This window comes from Trachinotus anak, unplaced genomic scaffold (genome assembly GCF_046630095.1).
Source record: "Trachinotus anak isolate AG129_WGS33_773 ecotype Australia unplaced genomic scaffold, CSIRO_AGI_Tana_v1 ptg000016l, whole genome shotgun sequence".
NCBI lineage: Eukaryota > Metazoa > Chordata > Actinopteri > Carangiformes > Carangidae > Trachinotus > Trachinotus anak.
This window is the reverse complement of record NW_027273867.1, coordinates 3,031,876-3,056,394: the sequence shown is the minus strand read 5'-3', so window position 1 is coordinate 3,056,394 and position 24,519 is coordinate 3,031,876. Positions and strand designations below refer to the sequence as shown.

The window sequence follows — 24,519 nt, the reverse complement described above, 5'->3', positions numbered from 1 at the left end:
GATAAGCAAACTTTTTTTTACTCACTAAGTTTTGACGAAGCAATTAGCCTACGACAATGAGTTAGTTTAGCCTAGGTTCTCCCACTGCGGTTAACGCGTTAACATGACACAAACACAATATTCTTTTTATAAATCACTAAATTCTGACGAAGCAATTAGCCTACGACAATGAGTTATTTTAGCCAATGGATGTATTATAAGACCTGGATATGGCGCCACCGCTCAGCCTTGCAGCCAATATTTCCCAGTGGCCACTCGTGGTATTGCAGCGGAAAATCCCCCTGCGGCCCAAAAAGCATTTTTCCCATAGACCGCAAAAGTAAAAAAGAGGCCTGTAAAACTTTTAACAGGACACCTCCAGCTGTGCACACAGCGCAATATCAATCTTTCTGTTCTACATTTTTAAGCCATGGGGTTTTAATCTTTGTAAAAGTTTTTCAAAGCCCAGAAAAAGCTCAGGAAAGTCTTTTTTCTCTGAGTGACGTCACCACTGTGTACGTGCACTCTATCCGCGGTCGTGCTGTGCCTCGGGAACGAGGATGGTTGCTAGGTTAATGCTAGCGCTGTCAAGATGAGAAAAAATTCGTATGAAAAGTAAATAAAATGGCACAAAGGCGAGTTTTCTTCTACCCACATCAAGGTACTTGATTTTGTGATTTTTTTGTCGCAGTTATTCGTCACTTCTTACGCTTTTTCTCAGGAATGTAATTGTTTTTTAATCAATATATTAGCCACATAACTGGATTCACTGATTTTTCATAACTACCCCCATAACAGTTTTCTTCAGGGTATTTTAATTTCGTGAGTCATTTACCTTATATGTGATAGTTTCTGTGATCTGTTTGCCAGCAGTGTCTCTCTCCACGTCCTCAGTGTGGGTTCAGTATACAGTTTGCTAAATGTTCAGTGGCATTCATTATCATTTAAATTAAATCTTTATAAAAAATCATTTTGATTTATTTTCCATTTCCAAATCAAATATCTGTGACATTAACGTCGTTCCAGGTATTTTCACCTGGGTTCTGTGACACCTACATTTGTGAACATCTGCAGAGTTGAGGAAATATTGTAAAAGTGTTGAACTTTTTCATAACATGGAGTCACACTGTGCAGCCTGAGAGAATCTGAATATTAAACTCTAATGATGATGATGTATCATCCAATAAGGATGATACTGACAATATTAAATACAATGAAGTATTTAACAGTGACTTAATAAATAAATATATATTTTAATACAAGTAAACCTGAAAAGCTTTGGTGGATAAAGTGGTAAGACTGAAAAATATCAACACGGTCAAATAATCAACAGGTGTTTGATTTATTCCACTATAAATAAGTAAATGTTTTCTCCTGAAAGGCAGAGGTTGGAGAGACAGGACATGTTACTTTAAGAGAGGGCTGTGTGACACTGTAGGTTCAGCCTGTTATAGTTGAAAGTTCTGGGGGCTCAACCACAAATAAGACCTTATAATACATCCATCCAGTCCTAACTGTAGCATATAGCTGTGGAGAACAGTGAAAAATATACAGAGGGCTAAGTAATGACAGGACATAAAGCCTCACTACAGCACTGCACAGTTTTGTTTTTGCTGTTTTTAAAGAAGATATGCCGTATAAATCTGCTTCTCAATTAGAGAAAGTGAACGTAATAACTTTATCTGATGACTTGTAGTTATCTGTCACATGCAGCGTCCATGTCTTAAAAATGCCTAAAAGACAATTTAAACATAATATTTTTGCCTGGTTAGATTTTTATTATGTTGATTCCAATGTGACTTTAGGCTCTCAAGCTTCAAACTGAATGTTGACACGTTTCCCTCTAACATCACAAATAAATTAACTCTTGAACGTGAATTACCCATGATATCAACGACTGCAGGTTTAATACCACCTTACTTTTCAGAACATTATCTTCACTGTTTGTTGCTGTTGCCATTTGTATAATTCCGTGGTTTCAAGCCCTGGGCCAGTACTGTAGAAGTCTTATTACACAATCCTAAAGTCCAATGCGCAGTGCCAGATTGAGAACGTTCTCATTGCCCAAAGGCACGATAGGAGTGACACTACGCAGTCTCTATGGGCCGCATAACGCAATAGGGTCCGGCTGCAGCCTGCAGACCAGGGGGTGTTCTGTGATCGGGGTGTGACGTAGCGATCCGGTTACACATCCAAACAGACAATGTCCAATGGAGGATCGCTACCTCACATACTGTTTTGGGTCAAAGTTCATTAGAAAAGACAACCCGCGAAATCACGTAAAGAAGACGAAACAGATGAAGCACAATGGCGGAGAAGAAGCAACAGGTAATCAGACCTCCTTGCATGATGTGCGTGTGTGTGAGAGAGACGTACAACATATGACGATGTTGTATAAATATAAACGTTATTTAGCACATACATTTTACGTTCAGGATTGCAATTATTTTCTGTAGCAACGTATGTGACCGAAGCTAACGGTGGCCTAGTTAGCAGTGTTATGTTGACAGTGGGTGTGTGTGTGTGTGTGTGATTGAGAAACCGTGGCTTGATAACGTTATGTGGGTTAGTATGATCGTTACTTTTACATTTAATTTTCTCTGTTTTTAGAAGAAATCTAAGCCTCAGAAAGAAAGACCTGCAGGACAAAACCTAAATGATGAAGTCTGCACTGGAGTCCCCAGCCTTCATTAGAGACTGTGGATGGATGGATATAAATATAATATTTAGAAATATATATTATAATGGATGGGTAAAAAAATGAATATACTATAATAACATCAATATAAATACAAATATACTATGGAGTAATATAATAGATGGATAGCAATACAGTGCATCCGGAAAGTATTCACAGCGCAAGGTCATGCTGACCTCACAAAACAAAGTTCTAGTCTTGTGAACGCAGTAATGCCTTGAGGGAATTTCTTCAAATTTGGTAGAAATGTTCACTTGGACTCAAGGACTAATTGATTAAATTTTGGTGGTCAAAGGTCAAGGTCAAGGTTTTGTATGGTGGCCCTGAAGGTCAAAACACAACAACATTAACGACGTTAACATTTCAGAAAACAGAAAACACCTCCATTCTTTCAAACTCAGTTTGAAATTCCCTCAGAAACACCGTTTCACGAAGAAGAAGCAGGAAATGACATGCAATTGTTGACTGACTTTGTGACTCTGTCCAGTCACAAACAAGAGGTGCTGTCCTGCCCTTTCCGTAATCCGAAATGTCATTTTGCTTTCTGAATTGTTGTTTTGTTTTGTAAAATGTTGTTTTGTTTTGTGAAATGTCGTTTTGTTTTGTGAAATGTTGTTCTGTTTTCCGAATTGTTGTTTCATTTTGTTGTGTTTTGACCTTCAGGGCCACCGTAGTATGAACATGATATCTCAAGACCACCTTGATGGAATTTCTATGGATTTCGTAAAGATTCACTCAGACCCAAAGATGAACTGATTCGATTTTTGTAGTCAAAGGTCAAGGTTCAAGGTCACAGTGATCTCATGTTCTTGTGAATGCAATATATCAGGAGGGAATTTCACAATCACACCTGTGACAAACACAAATTTTTACTCAAGCATAAGCTGTTTAAGTTGATCACTGTGACCTCACAAAATACATTTTTGGCCATAACTCACAATTTCATGCACTAATTATGACACAATTTAACAAAAATGTCTATAAGGATAAAATGAAAAGATACGATTTTATATCCAAATGGTCAAAGGTCAACTTCACATCATAATGTTCACAAAAACTCTGCCCATTATTTAGTGCTGGAAGGGGAGATTGTGACCATATTTCCTGCAACTTGGCTGGTTGGCGGAGACATTCAACTGCAAGACGGTAATCTTAGTTTTTACTTCTGGAACAGAAAGGTCCTGCTTTCATGTCAGCACTGTACAGCAAGAGATTTACAAGATGATCCACATGATTTGTAGATCTTGTTGAATGAGGTATCAATCCATCCAACAATAGAGCAAGGGCTGCCTACTGCAGAGCAGAGTTACTGCTGCTAGATGGACAACTACTTGAAGCATTCTTTTCTCTGAGCTTTTCAAATGGTGGTTTGTTTTTTTTTAAGTCTGCACTAATTGTTATGTTATAATATGTTCTTCGTGTAATGCCAGTCAGCAACAGTCTTCTGCTGTTGCACTTACAAACAATGATAACGATGCAAACACATAAATGGTAAATGGGGGGCCAGAGTGTGGGACTGAACCAAATGTAATTTGATGGGGAGATGTGAGGGGGATGAAGGCCACACAGAACCACAGTGGGCTACATATATAAATAGTAACAGGGGTGAGTGGAATCAGGTGTCTGCTAATGTGACATTACCAAGGGTCTCAAATTATCAGCCCAGGGACCAATTTGCCCTATGGAGACAGTTTCTCAGTGTCCTCAATGTAGTTAAATCCTGCCCACAATTTGAGTAATTTTATCCCCAGAATCAAAGATATAAAGATAAAAACAATAAAAAAAAAAATAAAACAATAAAAAACAATCTTATGTGCATTTGTTGATCGTCTGAAGATGACCACTTGACCCATGGTCTGATTGTATATGTCTCTGTGACGTACTTAAAACGGGTCTGTTTGTGAAAGAAGGGTCCTTTGTCTGTATCTTCTCAAATTGATAGTTTGATGATGGGGACAGTAAGAAAGTGTCAATTTCATGTCCATAACTCTGCATGTCCTTCCTATGAACTTCTTATAATGGCTTGTGACTGATGCCAGCCAGGTATGCCCATTACAGTTTTATTTTTTTATACAGTGCATCCGCAAAGTATTCACAGCGCTTCACTTTTTCCACATTTTGTTATGTTACAGCCTTATTCCAAAATGGATTTTAAAAAAAATGAAAAAAGTTTGCTTGAAATTTTTGCAAATATATTAAAAATAAAAAACAAAAAAAATCACATGTACATAAGTATTCACAGCCTTTGCTATGACACTCAAAATTGAGCTCATTCCACTGATCATCCTTCAGATGTTTCTACAACTTGATCAGAATCCACCTGTGGTAAATTCAGTTGACTGGACATGATTTGGAAAGGCACACACCTGTCTATATAAGGTCCCATAGTTGACAGTGCATGTCAGAGCACAAACCAAGCCATGAAGTCCAAGGAACTGTCTGTAGACCTCCGAGACAGGATTGTATCGAGGCACAGATCTGGGAAAGGGTACAGAAACATTCCTGCAGCATTGAAGGTCTCAATGAACACAGTGGCCTCCATCATCTGTAAATGGAAGAAGTGTGGAACCACCAGGACTCTTCCTAGAGCTGGCCGCCTGGCCAATCTGAGCGATCAGGGCAGAAGGGCTTTAGTCAGGGAGCTGACCAAGAACCCGATGGTCACTCTGACAGTGCTCCAGCGTTGCTCTGTGGAGAGAGGAGAACCTTCCAGAAGGACAACCATTTCTGCAGCACTCCACCAATCAGGCCTGTATGGTAGAGTGGCCAGACAGAAGCCACTCCTCAGTAAAAGGCACATGACAGCCCGCCTGGAGTTTGCCAAAAGGCACCTGAAGGACTCTCAGACCATGAGAAACAAAATTCTCTGGTCTGATGGAACAAAGATTGAACTCTTTGGCCTGAATGCCAAGCGTCATGTCTGGAGGAAACCAGGCACTGCTCATCACCTGGTCAATACCATCCCTTCAGTGAAGCATGGTGGTAGCAGCATCATGCTGTGGGATGTTTTTCAGCATCAGGAACTGGGAGACTAGTCAGCGTCAAGGGAAAGATGAATTCAGCAATGTACAGAGACATCCTTGATGATAACCTGCTCCAGAGCGCTCTGGACCTCAGACTGTGGCGAAGGTTCATCTACCAACAGGACACTGACCCTAAGCACACAGCCAAGATAACAAAGGAGTGGCTTCAGGACAACTCTGTGAATGTCCTTGAGTCCGATTGAACATCTCTGAAAATGGCTGTGCATCAATGCTCCCCATCCAACCTGATGGAGCTTGAGAGGTTCTGCAAAGAAGAATGGGAGAAACTGCCCAAAAATAGGTGTGCCAAGCTTGTAGCATCATACTCAAAAAGACTTGAGGCTGTAATTGCTGCCAAAGGTGCTTCAACAAAGTATTGAGCAAAGGCTGTGAATACTTATGTACATGTTATATTTTTGTTTTTTATTTGTAATAAATTTGCAAAAGTTTCAAGCAAACTTTTTTTACTTTGTCATTATGGGGTATTGTGTGTAGAATTTTGAGGTAAAAAGTGAATTTAATCCATATTGGAATTAGCCTGTAACATAACAAAATGTGGAAAAAGTGAAGCGCTGTGAATACTTTCCAGATGCACTATATAAAATATGAAGAGGCAATTAAATCCTTTCTATATATGCATATGCAAATCGAACAATAAATGCAAGGACTAAGCCTTAACCAGAACACAGTGGTTCTTCATCCTGTTACTACAGAGTTAAATATGATCACAGTTCAATCATCAGTGCTGTCGTCTTCTCTGAAGTACTGTAGTGTTGCAGTACATGAAAATATTCTGATCATGTAGCTGTGTGTGCTGCTCTTCCTCCATCTCCAGCTCCACCATGTGGTTCATGCTGCTGTCAGCTCCAACATTCATAAACCTTCAAATCCAGGACCTGTTCAGACTCTGAGGACCCAGAGTCCCTCAAAGCAAACACAGCCTGTAGCTCTTTAAGAAATCAAACACGTTTTCCAGAGCTTCAACCAAATGTTTGTAAAAATCAGTTTATAAATATGTTGGTGATAAAATTATTGATGACAGATGACGAACAGGAGACAGAGTTTCAGTACTCACAGGTTTTGTCTCTGGAAGCTTTAATCACCCTGTTGTCGACCCTGTAGAGACAAACACAACCACAACAGTTACAGAGTGAGTGGAATGTAATCAGTATTAACTGATCCTGTATCAATAACCCTGATCAGTGGGTTAGTCTCACTTTTATGCAGGGTACCATGGTGTCACCATGGTAACCAGCTCTGGACCAGGTTAGGTTTAAAACATCACATCAAAATTTAAAGACAAGCAGCCTCTCAACCAATCAGATCTCTAGAAACCTGAAGGCACCACTTCTACAGGAAGATTCTCTGGATTAGTTGGGCTTTTTCCCAGTATCACCTGCTCTGAAGTTCAACACAACAGTTGGAAAAACCTCTTCTGGAAACTGAAAGACTTCCAACCAAACTGGATTCAGTGACTTGCAGGAATAAAAGACTTTACTTTCACCACACGTCCTCCAGCACTGAGAGCTTCATCTTTATATTTAGAAATGTCAGGACATGAGGCGACTCGATAGCCGAGGGGTTAGGGTGTGTTACACATGGGTACCAGTCCTTGGTTCAACTCCAGGCCGTCAGGACTCTTTGATGTCATTCCTCTTCTCTCCATGTTTCCTGTCTCTCTACACTGTCCTATTAAATGAAGGCATAAAAATAAAACAGGACATGTCAGGAAATATCTCATTTATTTTCCAAGAAAGTTCATGAATCAGCTGTATTTTTTGTTCCCAATTCTTTTTCCCATTTTCTCTTAATAGTACCAATTTCAGCTTCTTCTTTCCTCTGTAAGATCTTATATACGTTGCCTTTTACCGACAGTTAGATGGTGCTGCTGCTACCTGGCTCATCATCAGGTGACTCTTCATCACTGGATGTTTCGGCACTTGTCACAACCTCCTCTGAAGGGTGCAGCAGCCGGGTTGATCAGGCCCGACCTGAGCCTGGTGGTTTGACCATTGCTCCTCTCTCATGTAGCCACAGCGACTGTGACTCTTCTTCCAACTCTTCCACTGTGCTGCAGATCTTCCTCTGCTGTTGTCCTCTGATACCCACCACCTTCAAAGCTCTCCAGAGGAACTGTACTGGGAAACCTCTTGCTCTGATCTCCATGTGCAGACACTTTTCTCTCCACCTCTTCTCAGGGCAGACCCCCACCAGCGGCTGGAATTTGAGCAGCCTCCTCCATCCACTCTTCCCTTGGTGCTGTTTGCTCTTCATGATGACGGTCTTAGCTGTTCTGGACCGGATCCTGTGGGAAGGTGAGGCAGCGAATGATGTCAGTTCTCAGCCTTTTTGCTTTTCATTGACTGAGGGGCCTTTTTTTGCTCTCCTGACAAAGGTGATAAGCTGCAGCCTCTTGTTGAGGTCCCTGCATTTCCCTGCAGTTTCCTCCACAAATGCTGTCAGTGTTGTTAGTACCTTGTCATGTCTCTATCTTCCCTCTATCAGGGCTGTACTGCAAGAAGACAAGAATCACTTTACAATTGCTCGCTTCAAACATTGCCTGGATCTTCTCTTAGCCCCCAGGTGACAAGGTTTGTGAGGCCTGGAAGGATGTTATAGATGCTGCAGAGAAGGAACCTTATTCTGCTTGACTACATTGAGCACGTCATCCTTTATGTCCATTACCTTACATATCTTCTTCCATGTTTTAAGGCCACTGATAAACAATAATGAATCAATAGCTTATCATGAATAATAGTCTATCAGTGTCTTTGTGAGTTCTTTCTCCCCCCCTGCAGTTTTCAGGACCTCCCAGGTGGAGAAATGCTCTACAATGCTGCTCTAATGTTGTTTTGTCCAGATTGCTTTTCAGGGTATTCCAGTCTCCTCTCAGCCTCTCTCAGAGCTTCTGTCAGTGTTTTAAAACCTCCACTAAAATGGTTTCTCTTCCCTCTGTGCCGGCCTCTGCCTTTCAGCCTTGCCCTGTCGTTCATGTCTCTGTTGTCCTGTCTCCCTCTTTAGATCAGCAGGCTCGTTTTCTTTCATTCCTAAAGTCTTTTAACTCCCCTCGAAAATCTTTGTGATTTCTCTCAACATATTGTCAATGTAGGATTCCTCCATGTTTGTCTCTTTACTTCAGATGCTCAATGTTTTATCGTCGTCTCTGTGACTGAAACCAGAACCAGGTCATTTCTGACCTGAATGAAAGTGGAGTCTCCTTCATCATATTTGGATCAGTAAGTTGTTTTTATAGTTTTAGGTGGAGTTAGGTGGAGGTTTTGGGTTTTAGGTGGAGTTAGGTGGAGGTTTTGGGAGGAGATGAGCATTTCTACCGCCGTCTTCCCCATGACCAGAAACTAAACGCTCTGTGGTCTCAAGTCAGAATAAACCTGAGATCATCCTCTCACTGTACCAGCAGTCTGTACAGTCTGAGCTCCGTGTTATCACAGGTAATGATGACGGCTGTGGATCCGACCACATTCCTACTCAATTCACAACAAGCTGTGGTTTTCCATTCATTCGCAGCGTGGTTACAGCGTGTTTACAGTATGGTTACAGTGTGGTTACAGTGTGGCTATGTTGTCGCCTTTGACTTTAATGTGAATGCAGTATTCTGTCCAGTTGGGATCCCGTCTGAACGGTGACAGTATTTTTCCAGAGAGCTGATTGGCTGCTCATAAAGTGTGATATGATTCCTTGAGTTGACCCTGCTTCAGAGCAGGTTAGTTGATCAGCCTGTTACCATGGTGATCGACCACGCCACAAAGTGAGCCTGTGTCTGTCAGACTGAAAAACCAGAGTTAATCCCAAACTAAGCTGAGTGACATTCATCTGGCTTCATGAGACAGACTGTTGATATTCCTGATATATTCCTGATGATTGATATCTGATTGGCTGACTGATCTCTCTCTGTCTCTCTGTCCAATCCTGAAGCCTGCCACTGTTCTCCTCTCACAGCTTCACTGAGGAAAGCAGCCAATCAGAGGGCTGGAGGTTTACAGGAAACACTGGATCTTTGCTCTGATACTAACTGTGTTTAGTACAATACTGCTGAGAGCAGCATGGACTGACTCCACCCCTCTACTGACCTCAGAGTCTCCAGTCTACAGTCTGGACTCTCCAGAAAACCACACAGATCCTTCACTCCTGGATCATGCAGGCTATTGTCACTCAGGTCCAGTTCTCTCAGATGGGAGGGGTTGGACTTCAGAGCTGAGCCCAGAGAAGAACAGCTGATCTCTGACAAACTGCAGCCTCTCAATCTGAATAAAGAATCAAAGGTGTGAGTTTAGGAGACAAAGTTGCTGCTTGAAAGCGTTCAGTGTTTCATCATCTGTTCAGAGCTGAAGAAGGTTTAGAAAGTAGAAGTTTAGAAAATGAAACTCAAACACCTGAACCAACAGGAAACAGCTTCAAACAGTCAAATACAAACAGTGACAACAGCTCTCATTAATATTAATGACAACATGCTGCTGCTTCAATAAAGACGTAGTGACTCCACCTCTTCAACTCTGCCAGCTCCACCTGTGGCTCCATCTATACAAACTCATGTTTATTTATTATTTATCATGAAGACAACAAACGTGTCAGACTGAACTATGGACACATGAGAACAAATCTATAGAAACATGTTAAATTCACTGGTTGATGGAACCACAGAGACACAGACACCTGGTGACTGAGGTCAAACATTTAACACTGTCAAACCTACAGTATTTAAAGTGCTGAAAGAACCTGTTGCTCTGGCAACTTGGGGTTGAATACTGGAGTCGGTACAAACATCACAGAGCCTTAGAGAAGAGGTGGACCCATCAGCTATTGATGATAGATTAGTTATTGTCTCACAGGTTCAATGTGTTTCTGTTGTTCTTTGAAAAAGTCATGAGGTGAAACTTGAAGAGAAACAGTCACTGGACTAAAAGCAGAGAAGAAGAAAACAGACTTTACCATGAAGATCCTCAGTGTGGATCAGTATAATATCAGCCTCATGTCTGCAGCTCAGTGTCAACACAACTTTCACATCACATTCATCTCAGCACAGAAAGAAAACATGGAGTCTGACCTCAGAGTCTCCAGTCTACAGTCTGGACTCTGCAGAAAACCACACAGACCCTTCACTCCAGAATCCTGCAGGTTGTTGTAGCTCAGGTCCAGTTCTCTCAGATGGGAGGGGTTGGACTTCAGAGCTGAGCCCAGAGAAGAACAGCTGATCTTTGACAACCAGCAGTCCCTCAATCTGAATAAAGATTAGAAGAGGTAGATAAAATGATTGATAATCAATCAGATTTGCCCTGATCAATGGTCTTTGTCTAAAATGAGCAGAGTGACTTTGTCCTTCTGTTATTATGGATCATCATCATGTCAGCCTTCTACACACATCATCCAAATGTCAGCACAACATTCATACACCTGTTGATGTCAACACAGGTTGATCAGCTGCTGCTGACCTCAGAACAGTCTGTAATCAGACTGTGTCTCTGTTAAGTCTGTTCCCTCTCTGACACTACAGACATCAGCAAAGAAACAAAGACGTGAACAAATAGTGAGAACTCAGTCACACTGTTAATAACAAACATGGTGGACCAACTTCAGTGTTCCAAAGTCAGCTGTAAGATGTCATATTTAGAGGAGGAAGGAAACGTTCTCTCTTGAAATATTCATTTACCGTCCCACTTCTTTAAATAAGAACTTGTGTTACTGTTGATAACTTGAGGAGGACAAGTTCTCGGCCTCAGTCTACCGCTGGTGTTACAGACGATTCTGTGACCTGCAGCAATAGCTAGGTCACCTTCAGCTAATATTCACAGCCTCCTGCTGTCAAACATCTGTCAAGGTTGAGGAACTAAGGACCCAAATGCAGAGAGGTTGGTGGAAAAAAGGTCTTTCATAATAAAGAGATTTTGGGGGCTAAAAAAAATAAAATATAAAATAAAAAATTACAAAAAGAAATAGAAAAAATGTTTTGCAAAAAGGGCACTTATCTGGTCTGAGGCCAAAAGGGCAGGTGCTTAAGCACCACCTGAGGTCTATCTGTGCATGTGCCTGTAACAAAAAAATCACCTACAAAGTGGAAGCATAACACAAAATCCAAAATAAAGAACACGGAAGCACTAGGAAACACTTGCAACGCAGGAGCAAAAACAGAAAATCCAAAACACTGGGAGCACAAGACACCAGGGAAATTTCACATCGTCAAAACAGACAAACTGATAAAGACAAGTGGGAGCACAGAGACTAAATACACACAGGGGAAGTGATTTCAAAATAAAACGGGAAATAAACCAAAAGTCCAAATCAGAGTCCTCCCAGGGCAGACCATGACAACACCAGATTTATTTAGCTGATATTCACTGGTAATCCAGAGGAGGAGGTGTTTTCCTGGATCTCCTCTGATTGGCCAGTCCTTCCCTGCCTACAGCTGCATCACACCTGTTCACAGCTGCTTCCTGAGTCCTTCACCCTCACAAACAAATAAAATCCATCCTTTCTCCTTCTCCCTCCAGTGAGTTCACCTCTGAGGTCTTACTCTCAGAGGCTGCTGGGAGACACCTCAGCACCTGCTGATGTCTCCAGGTGTGTGGGCCTGGAGACAGGCTTGTTTCACCCCCTGATAGAAGGAGCCACATGAAGCTCCACCTGAAAATAGAGGACATGTTGGCTTCTAACCTGTTAATTCACTATGATGTTGGGGGGGTGGGAGCTGCTCATAAATTGCTCCCAGCATCAATCTAATCCTTCCTGCCTCCATGTCCCAGCTGAGTTTCCTCTTGTCTCCACTTTCCCGCCTCAGCTACTGGCCCTGCTTTGATCTGGTTTGTGTTGCAGTCTGAAGGTCTGTGGCTTGTCAACACACAACAACAGCTGCAATATTTGTTGGTTGCAGAGAGCTGCAGCTTTGCTGGTGTTCAGATCAGCAGCAGCAGCAGAAGATCTGTGAGACTGTTGCAGTTTGATTCTCATCAACTTTCTGATTTTAACATCAAACTCTGTCAATTCTCTGCTGCTCTGAATCACAAACACTGTGACTGCTCTCATCCAGGGGCCGAGTGGGACACTTCATTTTACCTGGAGATCACCAGTCCCAGCTGTTAATAACACACAGAGACAAACAGCAGCTAACACAAGCACAGGGCTGCTGCCCAACAACTAGCAGCTAGCTATACTAGCCACATTTAATATGAGCTGAGCTAGGAGCACTATAGACTTGGTAGCGTCTGGCGTGTTGGAAGAGACAAGAGGCTGCGAGGCTCAGTTCAGGCTGCAGGAAGGTGCAGTGAGGTAGACAACTTTTATATAACACCATATTGTTAGTCTACACAATAATCAGTCCGGCCCCAGCCCCCCGATTCTCCTGACCGTCCCCATTACCACTCTGCTCCTAGTCTCATCCCTCCTTCTTTCTCTTCACTGGCTGATTTTTTAGATCCTCACACAGAAATCCTGAAAATGAACCAACCAATGAAAAACTGGAACTTCTCAGATTTGAACTGAATATAAAACTACAACAGCTCCAGTCAGTGAACTGACCTCAGAGTCTCCAGTCTACAGTTTGGACTCTCTAGTCCGGCACACAGCAGCTTCACTCCTGAATCCTTCAGGTCCCAGTTTTTACTCAGGTCCAGGTCTTTCAAATGGGAGGGGCTGGACTTCAGGGCTGTGGCCACGACTTCACAGTGAGTCTCTGAGAGTCCACAATTAACAAGTCTGTGATGAGAGAAAATATAAAGTGCGTTAGAATCAAGTGGCAACCCACCGTTACGTCACCCATTGGTTTGTGAACTGCCGTTTTGAAGCCTCGATTTTGCAACTTGGCTGTCGCCATCTTGATTTTTTGAAACCAGAAGAAACCATATATGGATAAGAGGGTGGAGCTGAGGAGGAGTGAGGGGTGGATCTGACCCATTGGTTTGGCTGGGGTGGTCTGAACTGGAAGAGCTGTGTAACACCTCTACTACTTGTTACTAAAAATTGAACAATTGAAGATTGAACAATTTATTATGCAAACTTTCTACGGTTCACCTTTACCTTGATCCACAAAAGTATTTTATTTTTATAAAAGTTACTGAATTTAGTAAAAAATGTTTACATACAGTGCATCCGGAAAGTATTCACAGCGTTTCACTTTTTCCACATTTTGTTATGTTACAGGCTTATTCCAATATGGATTAAATTCACTTTTTACCTCAAAATTCTACACACAATACCCCATAATGACAAAGTGAAAAAAGTTTGCTTGAAACTTTTGCAAATTTATTACAAATAAAAAACAAAAATATAACATGTACATAAGTATTCACAGCCTTTGCTCAATACTTTGTTGAAGCACCTTTGGCAGCAATTACAGCCTCAAGTCTTTTTGAGTATGATGCTACAAGCTTGGCACACCTATTTTTGGGCAGTTTCTCCCATTCTTCTTTGCAGAACCTCTCAAGCTCCATCAGGTTGGATGGGGAGCATTGATGCACAGCCATTTTCAGAGATGTTCAATCGGACTCAAGGACATTCACAGAGTTGTCCTGAAGCCACTCCTTTGTTATCTTGGCTGTGTGCTTAGGGTCAGTGTCCTGTTGGTAGATGAACCTTCGCCACAGTCTGAGGTCCAGAGCGCTCTGGAGCAGGTTATCATCAAGGATGTCTCTGTACATTGCTGCGTTCATCTTTCCCTCGACCCTGACTAGTCTCCCAGTTCCTGATGCTGAAAAACATCCCACAGCATGATGCTGCTACCACCATGCTTCACTGAAGGGATGGTACTGGCCAGGTGATGAGCGGTGCCTGGTTTCCTCCAGACATGACGCTTGGCATTCAGGCCAAAGAGTTCAATCTTTGTTCCATCAGACCAGAGAATTTTGTTTCTCATGGTCTGAGAGTCCTTCAGGTGCCTTTTGGCAAACTCCAGGCGGGCTGTCATGTGCCTTTTACTGAGGAGTGGCTTCTGTCTGGCCACTCTACCATACAGGCCTGATTGGTGGAGTGCTGCAGAAACGGTTGTCCTTCTGGAAGGTTCTCCTCTCTCCACAGAGCAACGCTGGAGCACTGTCAGAGTGACCATCAGGTTCTTGGTCAGCTCCCTGACTAAAGCCCTTCTGCCCTGATCGCTCAGATTGGCTGGGCGGCCAGCTCTAGGAAGAGTCCTGGTGGTTCCACACTTCTTCCATTTACAGATGATGGAGGCCACTGTGCTCACTGGGACCTTCAATGCTGAAATATTTCTGTACCCTTTCCCAGATCTGTGCCTCTATACAATCCTGTCTTGGAGGTCTACAGACAGTTCCTTGGACTTCATGGCCTTGGTTTGTGCTCTGACATGCACTGTCAACTATGGGACCTTATATAGACAGGTGTGTGCCTTTCCAAATCATGTCCAGTCAACTGAATTTACCACAGGTGGATTCCGATCAAGCACCTGAGCTCACTTTTGAGTGTCACGGCAAAGGCTGTGAATACTTATGTACATGTTTTGTTTGTTTGTTTTTTTCTTAATATATTTGCAAAAATTTCAAGCAAACTTTTTTCACTTTGTCATTACAGGGTATTGTGTGTAGCATTTTGAGGTAAAAAATTAATTTAATCCATTTTGGAATAAGGCATACACAACAAAATGTGGAAAAAGTGAAGCACTGCGAAAACTTTCTGGATGCACTGTACCTTTCCAGTGTTGTTGATGGTTAATGATATTGTTAAAATTGATTATTTTTAAAGCTGCAATAAAAGTATTTAGGAATCTCTTGGTCTAAGTTTGTTGATGGTTTTATGCTATGAAGTGGTATGGTATGGTATATCTGGTATAAATTTTGACAATAGTAACAACATCATTCACCAAACTGTACTGTCAAAGTCATCACAAGGTGTATGGTAAATGTAGAAAAACCCAGGCAATACTTCTGTAGTTCATAGAAAATGCTCTCAGTACACTTTAATCACAGTAGGTTTATTTAAGATTCCATAAACAAAACTACAATCACAAATTAGAAAAGCACATTAAACACATTTCAATGACAGTAACAGCAGATATGAATAAAACTAATGTACATAAGTTGTATTTCACTATACAAAAGAAAAACCATAAAAGGACATAAAATATCAATTTCTTTACTGCTTTCTTAACTTGAGTGCTCTGAAATCTCAGTCAAATCTTCAGTACACACCAAAGATTTTGTAAGGCTAATACTTCTGAATTGGTAATAGCAGCACACATCTGTTACAGGAGTCAAATTTTGCTCCTGGTTGCAGTTTCCTTTCCTTTAAATGTCAAATTGGGAAATACTTTCATTTGTGAAAGTGGTGACTAGAGTTGATCCATCATTATAACATTTATAAATTCTGTTAATAAAAACACTACCATCACCTGTCAACAACAGCAGAAGTCAAAAGTAAGAAACTGATCCTTTAAATACTAAGGACAGAGAATATTAAACAAACTTCTAGAGAACTGGTCTGTCTTTCCATCAGAGGCATCTGAAATTGAAGTGGTTTTCTGGCATTATCATCACCATCCATTTGAGAACTAAGGATGTTGTCCATGCAGCCTCCTTTCTCCACAACCAGATGAATGGAAACAATATTGTGCTCCATACATGAGGTCCTCCTTCTGTTGGTAGTGGTCATTCAGTTTTCAGCGTGGATACCATTCAAATTACAGTAAAAGATTTAAGTTCAGACATGATGGATCGCAGTTAATCACATACATAAACCAGCTGCCAGGATAACTGCATACATGTCTACTTCAGTTGAGAACTGTTGTGTATGCACTTACAGTATCAAATGAATGAACTGCTACATGTTGTGTACTAATGTTATTTTCTACATTGTATATTATACAGAACTTCTAACTGTATTGTAATGATCGGAGTGAATGAACAGAACTTCTACATAGAGAATCTAACGAGTGCCTTTTGTGCAAACAGAATTTCTTCTTCAGAGGTAAAAAGAAATACATCAGTGTAACACAGGACACTTACAGACTCACATACATGGACCTAAGTATGAAGACATATGTTATATAAAACACTCTTTATTACAAAACATCAACAAACCACAATTAACACTTGATTTCACGACAACATAGGACAATGTAGGATACTTCAAATTATGAGTATATTTTATTGTCCAGTAATAAGAATATCTGGGTAAAATACAAAGGACAGATCCAATAAATGCTATTGCTACTATCTGCCTCTTGTGAACTGAGGACCTGATCAGAAAATGTAGTATTGTCTTCTGTTGTTCCAGTCAGCATAATTTGCAGTCTACATGTTAACCACATTTAAATTACATTAAGGTGAAGTTAACCTGAACTTTCACAACATCCAAACTGACATTTTAAGAACTTGCATTAATGGAGTTCAATATGAGCACAACTCACTAACGCAGTACACTTCAACTGGATCCTGTGTTCCAGAAACACAAAAATAACATTGGTACCTTAACATTAGTTATATGCACATTTTAGTTGGGCTTTTAACATTATATTCAAGCACGTATTAACACCTCTAGAATAAACAGAGGTCACCATCCCGGCGGGGCCAGGTCCCTTTAGCATAGAAAACGCTTGGTAATCAGCTAGCGCTAGCTAGCCAGCTGGGTTAGCCAGGTGCATTTGTAATTACTACACTACGATATCAATTGGAAATTGTGATGCTAATTTTGGCTAGCGAAAAGGTTTACTCTAAAAATAAAATGTACTTACCGTATAAACTGATCAGCCGATTCCTTAGAGTGTCTCTTGGTTCAACCAGACGCTGAACAACGCTGACATTTTAGGCGAACAAAAAACTAACTTTCATCCAAAACATGATGGACAGTCAAAATTTAAACCACAATGTGTCAATCATATGTTAGTTAGTTAGTTTGTAATAAAAGAAGCTGAAGTTAAAATGCATCTGATGAGAAAAGATGATGATGTGATGAACATCTGCGCTTCACATCTGCGGTTCAGCTAATCTCATCTGATTGTGTTTGATATGAAACAATAATTCTCATCCTCTCTCTCAGACCTGCAGAGTTTAATAGAATCTTTGTTCTGCAGATAAAGGAGGGAACATTTACATTTACATTACATTTCTGCTTCCATCATATGATTTGATAAAACAATTGACTCCAGATTAGAGTTGGTGCTGTGGTTAGCATTACTGGTGTTACAAGGTGTTCAGACACACACCAATTTCATAACTTACCCATCATTTTCATAGACATAAAACACATCTGGTTCATTGTGGTGTATCAGTGGCAGCACCCACGTTGATCAATGAATAAACTGCCCTCAGTAAAACACTAGTGATCAACATTTAGACTCTACAGTTATAACCTGGAAGTGTCTGCTTCGTGCAGCAGCAGAGCAGAGTCCAATCACAGAGCAGCAGAGTCTGATCACGTGATCACGGGAGAGTTGACAGTTTGGTTGAGGGTTTGGTGTCCAGCTCCACTGCTTCATGTTGAGACACATAATGACCTTCACCCACCAGACCTGAGTGGGTGAGGGTCGATTACAAAGCCTGTCATGATTGGTCAGTGAGCCAGTCCCTGCACACGCTCACATTGCATTCTCATGTGCACCCAGAATGACAGACACACAGAACATCCTCACAGAAACATGACACTGAGCTCTGGTGTGTAGAAGAAGACTGAATCCTCCCATTCTGCTCTGATAGATTCACACCTGTGTTCTTGGCTGAAGCTGAACGTTCCCTGATTCGACTCTCCTCTACAGCAACAAGAGAGAAAACACCTGGGACTTTCTGTCTCATTCAACACAATCTATGGAAAGACTTACAAGCTCCACCATGACACTTCAAAAAAACAAGTTGACTCTTCAACATGAAAAGTTCAATAATCAATCAAGCTCAGCCTTGATCAGTTCAATACATTCAGGGGTTTACATCTCCACTCTTGGTCTGCTTTGACCAGTTGAGTCATTTCACTGATGCAATGAGTTTTCTCTGCTTATGCAGCTGTTACATTCTGTTTGATCATGAACCATTATCCCATCAGTGTTTGTTGTTACCACAGTGGCTGCTGTTCAGCTCCACTTTAAAAGCAGCTTTCATTGGAGCCCACTGTTTTTGTCTCCTGTGATTAAAAAGGGGGGAGGCATCCCTAACATCCTCCATGCTCATCATGACTTCAGTCATCTCTGGACAATGACTCAGGTCTTATACTAAATTTACTAAACACCTACTAGAACCTGCTCATTAGAGCTTCACTGCATTCACTGTTCGCTGTCAAACACTGATGACTGTTGTCATAGAAACCTCTTGTCCTGAATACAGACCTCCACAGACTCATCACTGCTCTCCCATGACACTCACAATGGACAGCAGGGTTTCCCACACATAGACTTTACTTGGGCGGGCTGCCTCACTTATTTTAAGTTCACAGGACCCTCTTCCAGTTTATTTTTGGTCAGTTTACTCTAAGCTAGCATATCTATAAAATGCTCAAAATGGGGACGACGGATGCTGCAATAATGTCTATATTTTGAAAAGAGCAGCCTACGTGATCTTGTCCGAAAAAAGTTTGGTGATCCCACTACCTTTTTTTAATGCCCTGCTGCCAACAAGCCCTGGCTACTAAGGCGAGCTGTTTTAATCCGTATGGCCTTGTCTGTCTCTGAGGGAGAATTTAGGAGAATGACCGGCTAGACACAGCTGTGTATGTTATGACTTCAAAACAACAAATATTTGATTGCACGACGTGTGAAATCACGCAGGAACAGGTATTTAGCTTAAGTCATCTCGCATGCATTTTACAGACATGAGCATCACAAATTATTTTATGAGAATACGCCAACTCACCGAGCCTTTCTGCAGTTCCTCACAGCTGGGATCAGTCTCCATCTTCCCTGATCTGATGTATTGTACTTGTTCAGGTCCAACTCATCCAGAACCTCCTCTGACAGCTGCAGCATGTAGGCCAGAGCTGAGCAGTGGATCTCAGAGAGTCTCTGCTCTGATCTGGTCTCTGACTTCAGGAACTCTTGGATCTCCTGATGAACTGAGTGGTCCTTCATCTCCATCAGACAGTGGAAGATGTTGATGCTTCTGTCAGGAGAGATTTTACCACTATTCATCTTCTTCAGGTTGTTGATGGCTCTCTGGATGGTTTCTGGACTGTTTTCTCTCTGACCCAGCAGACCTCCTAGGAGTCTATGGCTGGACTCCAGAGAGAGTCCGTGAAGGAAGCGAACAAACAGGTCCAGGTGACCATTTTTACTTCTGAGGGATTTCTCCATGGCTGCTCTTAGGAAGACATACAAGGTTGAATCAACATTTTTTACCTTCAGGAAGTTCTTCAGGACCTTTCTCTTCCTGTTGGTGTAACAGTGGAACATGTAGACTGCAGCCAGAAACTCCTGAATGCTCAGATGAACAAAGCAGTAGACTGTTTTCTGGAAGATCACACTCTCTCTTTTGAAGATCTCAGTAAAGAGTCCTGAGTACACCGAGGCCTCTGTGACATCCAGACCACACTGCTCCAGGTCTTCTTGGTAGAACATGATGTTTCCTTTCTGTAGATGTTCAAACGCCAGCCTCCCCAGCTTCAGAAGAACTTCCCTGTCAGCCTCCATCAGCTCCTGTGGACTCATCTCATGTCCCTCATCATACTTGAGCTTCTTCCTCTTTGTCTGAACCAGCAGGAAGTGTGAGAACAGGTCAGTCAGGGTCTGGGGCAGCTCTCCTCTCTGCTCTGTAGTCAACATGTGCTCCAGAACTGTAGCAGTGATCCAGCAGAAGACTGGGACTTGACACATGATGTGGAGGCTCCTGGACTTCTTGATGTGTGAGATGATTCTGCTGGACAGCTCTTCATCACTGGATCTCCTCCTGAAGTACTCCTCCTTCTGGGCGTCAGTGAAGCCTCGTACTTCTGTTACCCTGTCAACACATGTAGGAGGGATCTGATTGGCTGCTGCAGGTCTAGAAGTGATCCAGACCAGAGCCGAGGGAAGCAGATTCCCCTGGATGAGGTTTGTCAGCAGCAGGTTGACTGATGACGTCTGTCTGACATCAGACACAACCTCCCTGTTGGTGAAATCCAGTGAAAGTCTGCTTTCATCCAGGCCGTCCAAGATGAACACAACTTTACAGACAGCCAGCTGCTCTGCTGTGACCTTCTGTAATGTTGGATGGAAAACATGGAGCAGCCTGAGAAGACTGTACTGCTGCTCTCTGATCAGGTTCAGCTCCCTGAACGAAAGCAGAACCAGCAGACTGACATCTTGGTTCTCCAAGCCCTCTGCCCAGTCCAGACTGAACTTCTGCACTGAGAAGGTTTTTCCAATGCCAGCGACGCCGTTGGTCAGAACCACTCTGATGGGTCTCTGTTGGTCAGGTAAGGCTTTAAAGATGTCCTGACACTTGATTGGAGTGTCATGGAGGGTCTTCATCTTGGAAGCTGTCTCCAGCTGCCTCACCTCATGTTGGGTATTAACCTCGTCACTCTGTCCCTCTGTGATGTAGAGCTCAGTGTAGATCCTGTTGAGGAGGGTTCCACTTCCTGTTCCATCACTTCCTTCAGTCACACGTTCACATCTGCTCCTCAGACTGATCTTATGTTGATCTAAAACCTCCTGCAGACCACTATCTGCTGAAAGAGAAGAGACAATGTCAGACTGAAGACAGAGAATCTGAGAATCTGCTGATTATTTTCATCAGCTACAGAAAAACTTAAGAGCAGCAAAGAAAAGCTTTTTCATATTGTGGTATTTATAATCATCTGAAATGATTATCTGATATCAGCAGACACATGCTCAGTCTCACTTTGTACAGTACTGCTCTGACTGGCTGTCTGCGGTCCAGGTCTGGTTCTGAGTCTTTTTCCACACTGGGGACAGGAGGGGTCTCCTGAAGACCCAGACTGGTCCCAGTATGAGGTGAAGCACTGTCTGCAGAACCAGTGTCCACAGCTGGTAGAGACTGGATCCTTCAGGACGTCCTGACACAGAGCACAGCAGGACAGCTGCTCCTCCACAGAGACACCGCTCCTCTTCCTCCCTCTGTGAAGACATTTCTTCATCACTAACATATCACAGTCACAGGTCCACATCTCTGTTCCAATTGGATGCACACCTCAAGAGGGTGTGCCTTAAGTGAAGAAACTGTTGAAGTTCAGAGAGATCTACAGGAGAGAACCAGTCTAAATATAAATCAGGCCTTACAGTTGACTCTGAGGCTGCTGAACTGGACAGTACATGAGTCAGTTGTCGGGAGGAGATGGTGATTTTTTTCTCTAATAGTTACAATTTTACTTGTAAAGAAGCTCATGATGTCATTACTGCTGGTAGTTAAAGGAACAGACGGCTCAATAGAGCTATGACTGTCAGCCTGGCTACAGTGTCAGTCCAGACCTGAAACATGGGCAAAAATGTAATATTTCAAATGACTCCCTTTCCTCTGTTACCTGCACAGCACAGCACACACAACTTAATGTTGTCCATGCCAACAGGTTTTCTACTTTGTAGATATCATGCCACCAAACAAAGAGACATCAGGAGCTTTTTCACCACCCAGAGTGTCAGTAACAGGTAGTAAACTAACCAGCCAACAGCCACACTGACTGAAAATGAAACATCACCATATCCAGATAGCAAATGACATCTGGTCCAGTTGTGGCCCACACTTCAGTCAGTCACTCTCTAGGACATCTGACCCAGATGTGGGCCATACCATTTGTGAGAGGTGGCCCACATCTGGTCCTGTTGTGGCTGCTGGGAATGTCATATTTTAGATTCATGAGGTTGGTAGAATTTATTTTCACATTTCATCAGCATGTAAGCTATTCTACAAACAACAGATATACTGTAAACCTAATTACAGTGTATCTCAGTGATAAACACAGTACAACTGTATGATATATTATAGTATTTTATTGCAAAGTTAAACTTAACAGTAAATTACCAGCAGCTGTGGTTTCCAGAGTTCCTTTATAAAAAATACAGTACAACACATAAAGCAATACAGTTGGTTGGCACAGATTTTACAGTCAACAAATGCTTATTGTAAACTACAAAGGAAATAAATAAGCCCACTGTAAACAAAGATGCACACAATCGTTGATAAACTTTAAGAAACTGTTTTTACATTTCCACATTCTCTGTGAAAAACAGACTGAACTGATCCAATAACTTGTCCAGTATACTCACAAAGCAGTGTTGAGATCATGAAAAAACAGTGCAAGTCAATAAATATGAAGGGTAATCCATAATGTTATGAATAAACATTATGAAAAAACTTGCCACTTGCCCTGGTTGATCAGTCCAGACTTGACTGAAGGGGTCGCGTTCAAAATGGGACAATCTCACACAGCCACAATGTTAAAAAAAAACTGGCACTAGAGAACTCATATGTTGTCCATCAAGGTGTTCACTGTGGACTGTCGTTATCCTCTCTGCAGGCAGGAAACAGAAACAAAGCTAAAGTGAGACTGATGCAGAGGCTGAGCATGATGCCAACACAGAGCCTTGTGTTGTTAATCTGATCTCCAATTAACTAAACACAGAAGAAACCAGCACTATGGGATATAGTTTTGCAGGTCACTGTTATAATAGATAATAGTACCAGGGTGAAAGAAACAGACATGTTTCAGCGTTTGTTTCTTCTCTGTCGACTTGTAGCCTAAACACACAGATGCCTCCACTAGAGCAATCACAGAATCATTACATTTGCTGCAGCACTGACCAGTTACCAAGAGATCTGCAATTTATCACCTATGAAATACTTATCAATATATAACCAAATACCAAAACACAGACAAATGCTGATGATGGCTTCAGGCTGAAACTCATCTGTTTCTACCTGTGGCCTTTATACTATTAGTTACAAGTGATCTGCAAAACCTTGTTCCAGGGTCCTGGTTTCCTCTATGTATGAAGCTGTTGGTTTGGACTGTGCACCTGAGGAAGATCGGTTGAGTGAAGTTTCAGTTGTGCTTGCATCTATCTGTCATTTGCTATCTCCTCCTGTACATTTAGAAGAAAACAGAAAATAGTAGAACAAGCACACTTTTAGTTTACAGTCTTTAGCACATTAAAACCTGACAATACTGGATCAGTCAATACATGTCAAACTCAGGGTTTGATACAGGTCTGGCTAATATACCGTGAGTTTCAATGATTATATATTAATAATTTTGTGTTGCAAGTGCAATTTGTATTCATAAAGTTAAATATACAGAAGAGAGTTACTGTTCATCTACTTAACAATTAACTGTGGGAAAAGTACATCACAAATAAAGCACAAATTCTTACAGGGCTCATCAATGATTCACAGAAATGTGAAAGCACCACCGCTCCCTCACTCTAGATTGCCCCACTCACTCACCTGTTGAACATTAGCCGTTAGCCTGCACACTGCTGCTAAAACAGTAGTGGCGCCAAACATTATGAGGACCTTTTTTCTACACAACTGCACAACACAAGTATATTAAGTCTGTCTTTCATACCCCACCACAGACAGCTCCGGGGCTGACCGCTGTCAGTCAAACACATCCCAACTCCTGACAAGCTCCCTCTGTGTCCGACTAAGCGCCACTCTTACCTCCCTTCACCCCCAGGAGTAATTGTCATTTCAGATGGACTTAAAAGACCCACACGCCACAAAACTCTGAAATAATGGGGCTTTCGGGTGAGGCCGCTAAACTATAACTCCGCAGTTAAGAAGCTACTCCCCTGTCTTCCTACTAGTTAGCATTATGTATTAGCTAGCTAACGTTAGCTACCCTGTCCTCACATATTGCCCATATTTCTACAGTAATGTAAACTAACACCATCAATGTCACTTTCTAACCACATACTGACATGTCAACTTCACAGACTGCATTAGA

At 41.9% G+C, this 24,519-nt stretch overlaps 1 protein-coding gene across 6 annotated transcripts in view; it reads right to left on the bottom strand.

Moving 5' to 3' along the window:
* The window catches only part of LOC139634138 (NLR family CARD domain-containing protein 3-like), a 45,770-nt gene that overhangs the window by 20,085 nt on the left and 1,166 nt on the right, over positions 1-24,519 (bottom strand). For 3 of the 6 annotated variants that reach the window (XR_011693906.1, XM_071500416.1, XM_071500419.1), the window contains exons 2-8: positions 23,591-23,656; positions 21,459-23,085; positions 19,494-21,285; positions 13,228-13,404; positions 10,763-10,936; positions 9,789-9,962; positions 6,776-6,816 (exon numbers count right to left, since the gene is read on the bottom strand). Coding sequence is in view for 5 of the 6 variants with exons in the window: in XM_071500416.1 (XP_071356517.1) it covers positions 6,776-6,816; positions 9,789-9,962; positions 10,763-10,936; positions 13,228-13,404; positions 19,494-21,285; positions 21,459-21,744 (2,644 nt within the window). In the remaining variant the exon portion in view is untranslated. Of the gene's footprint in view, positions 1-6,775; positions 6,817-9,788; positions 9,963-10,762; positions 10,937-13,227; positions 13,405-19,493; positions 21,286-21,458; positions 23,086-23,533; positions 23,657-24,017; positions 24,509-24,519 lie in introns of those variants that run through there. The other 3 variants (XM_071500417.1, XM_071500418.1, XM_071500420.1) reach the window with 3 other exon arrangements.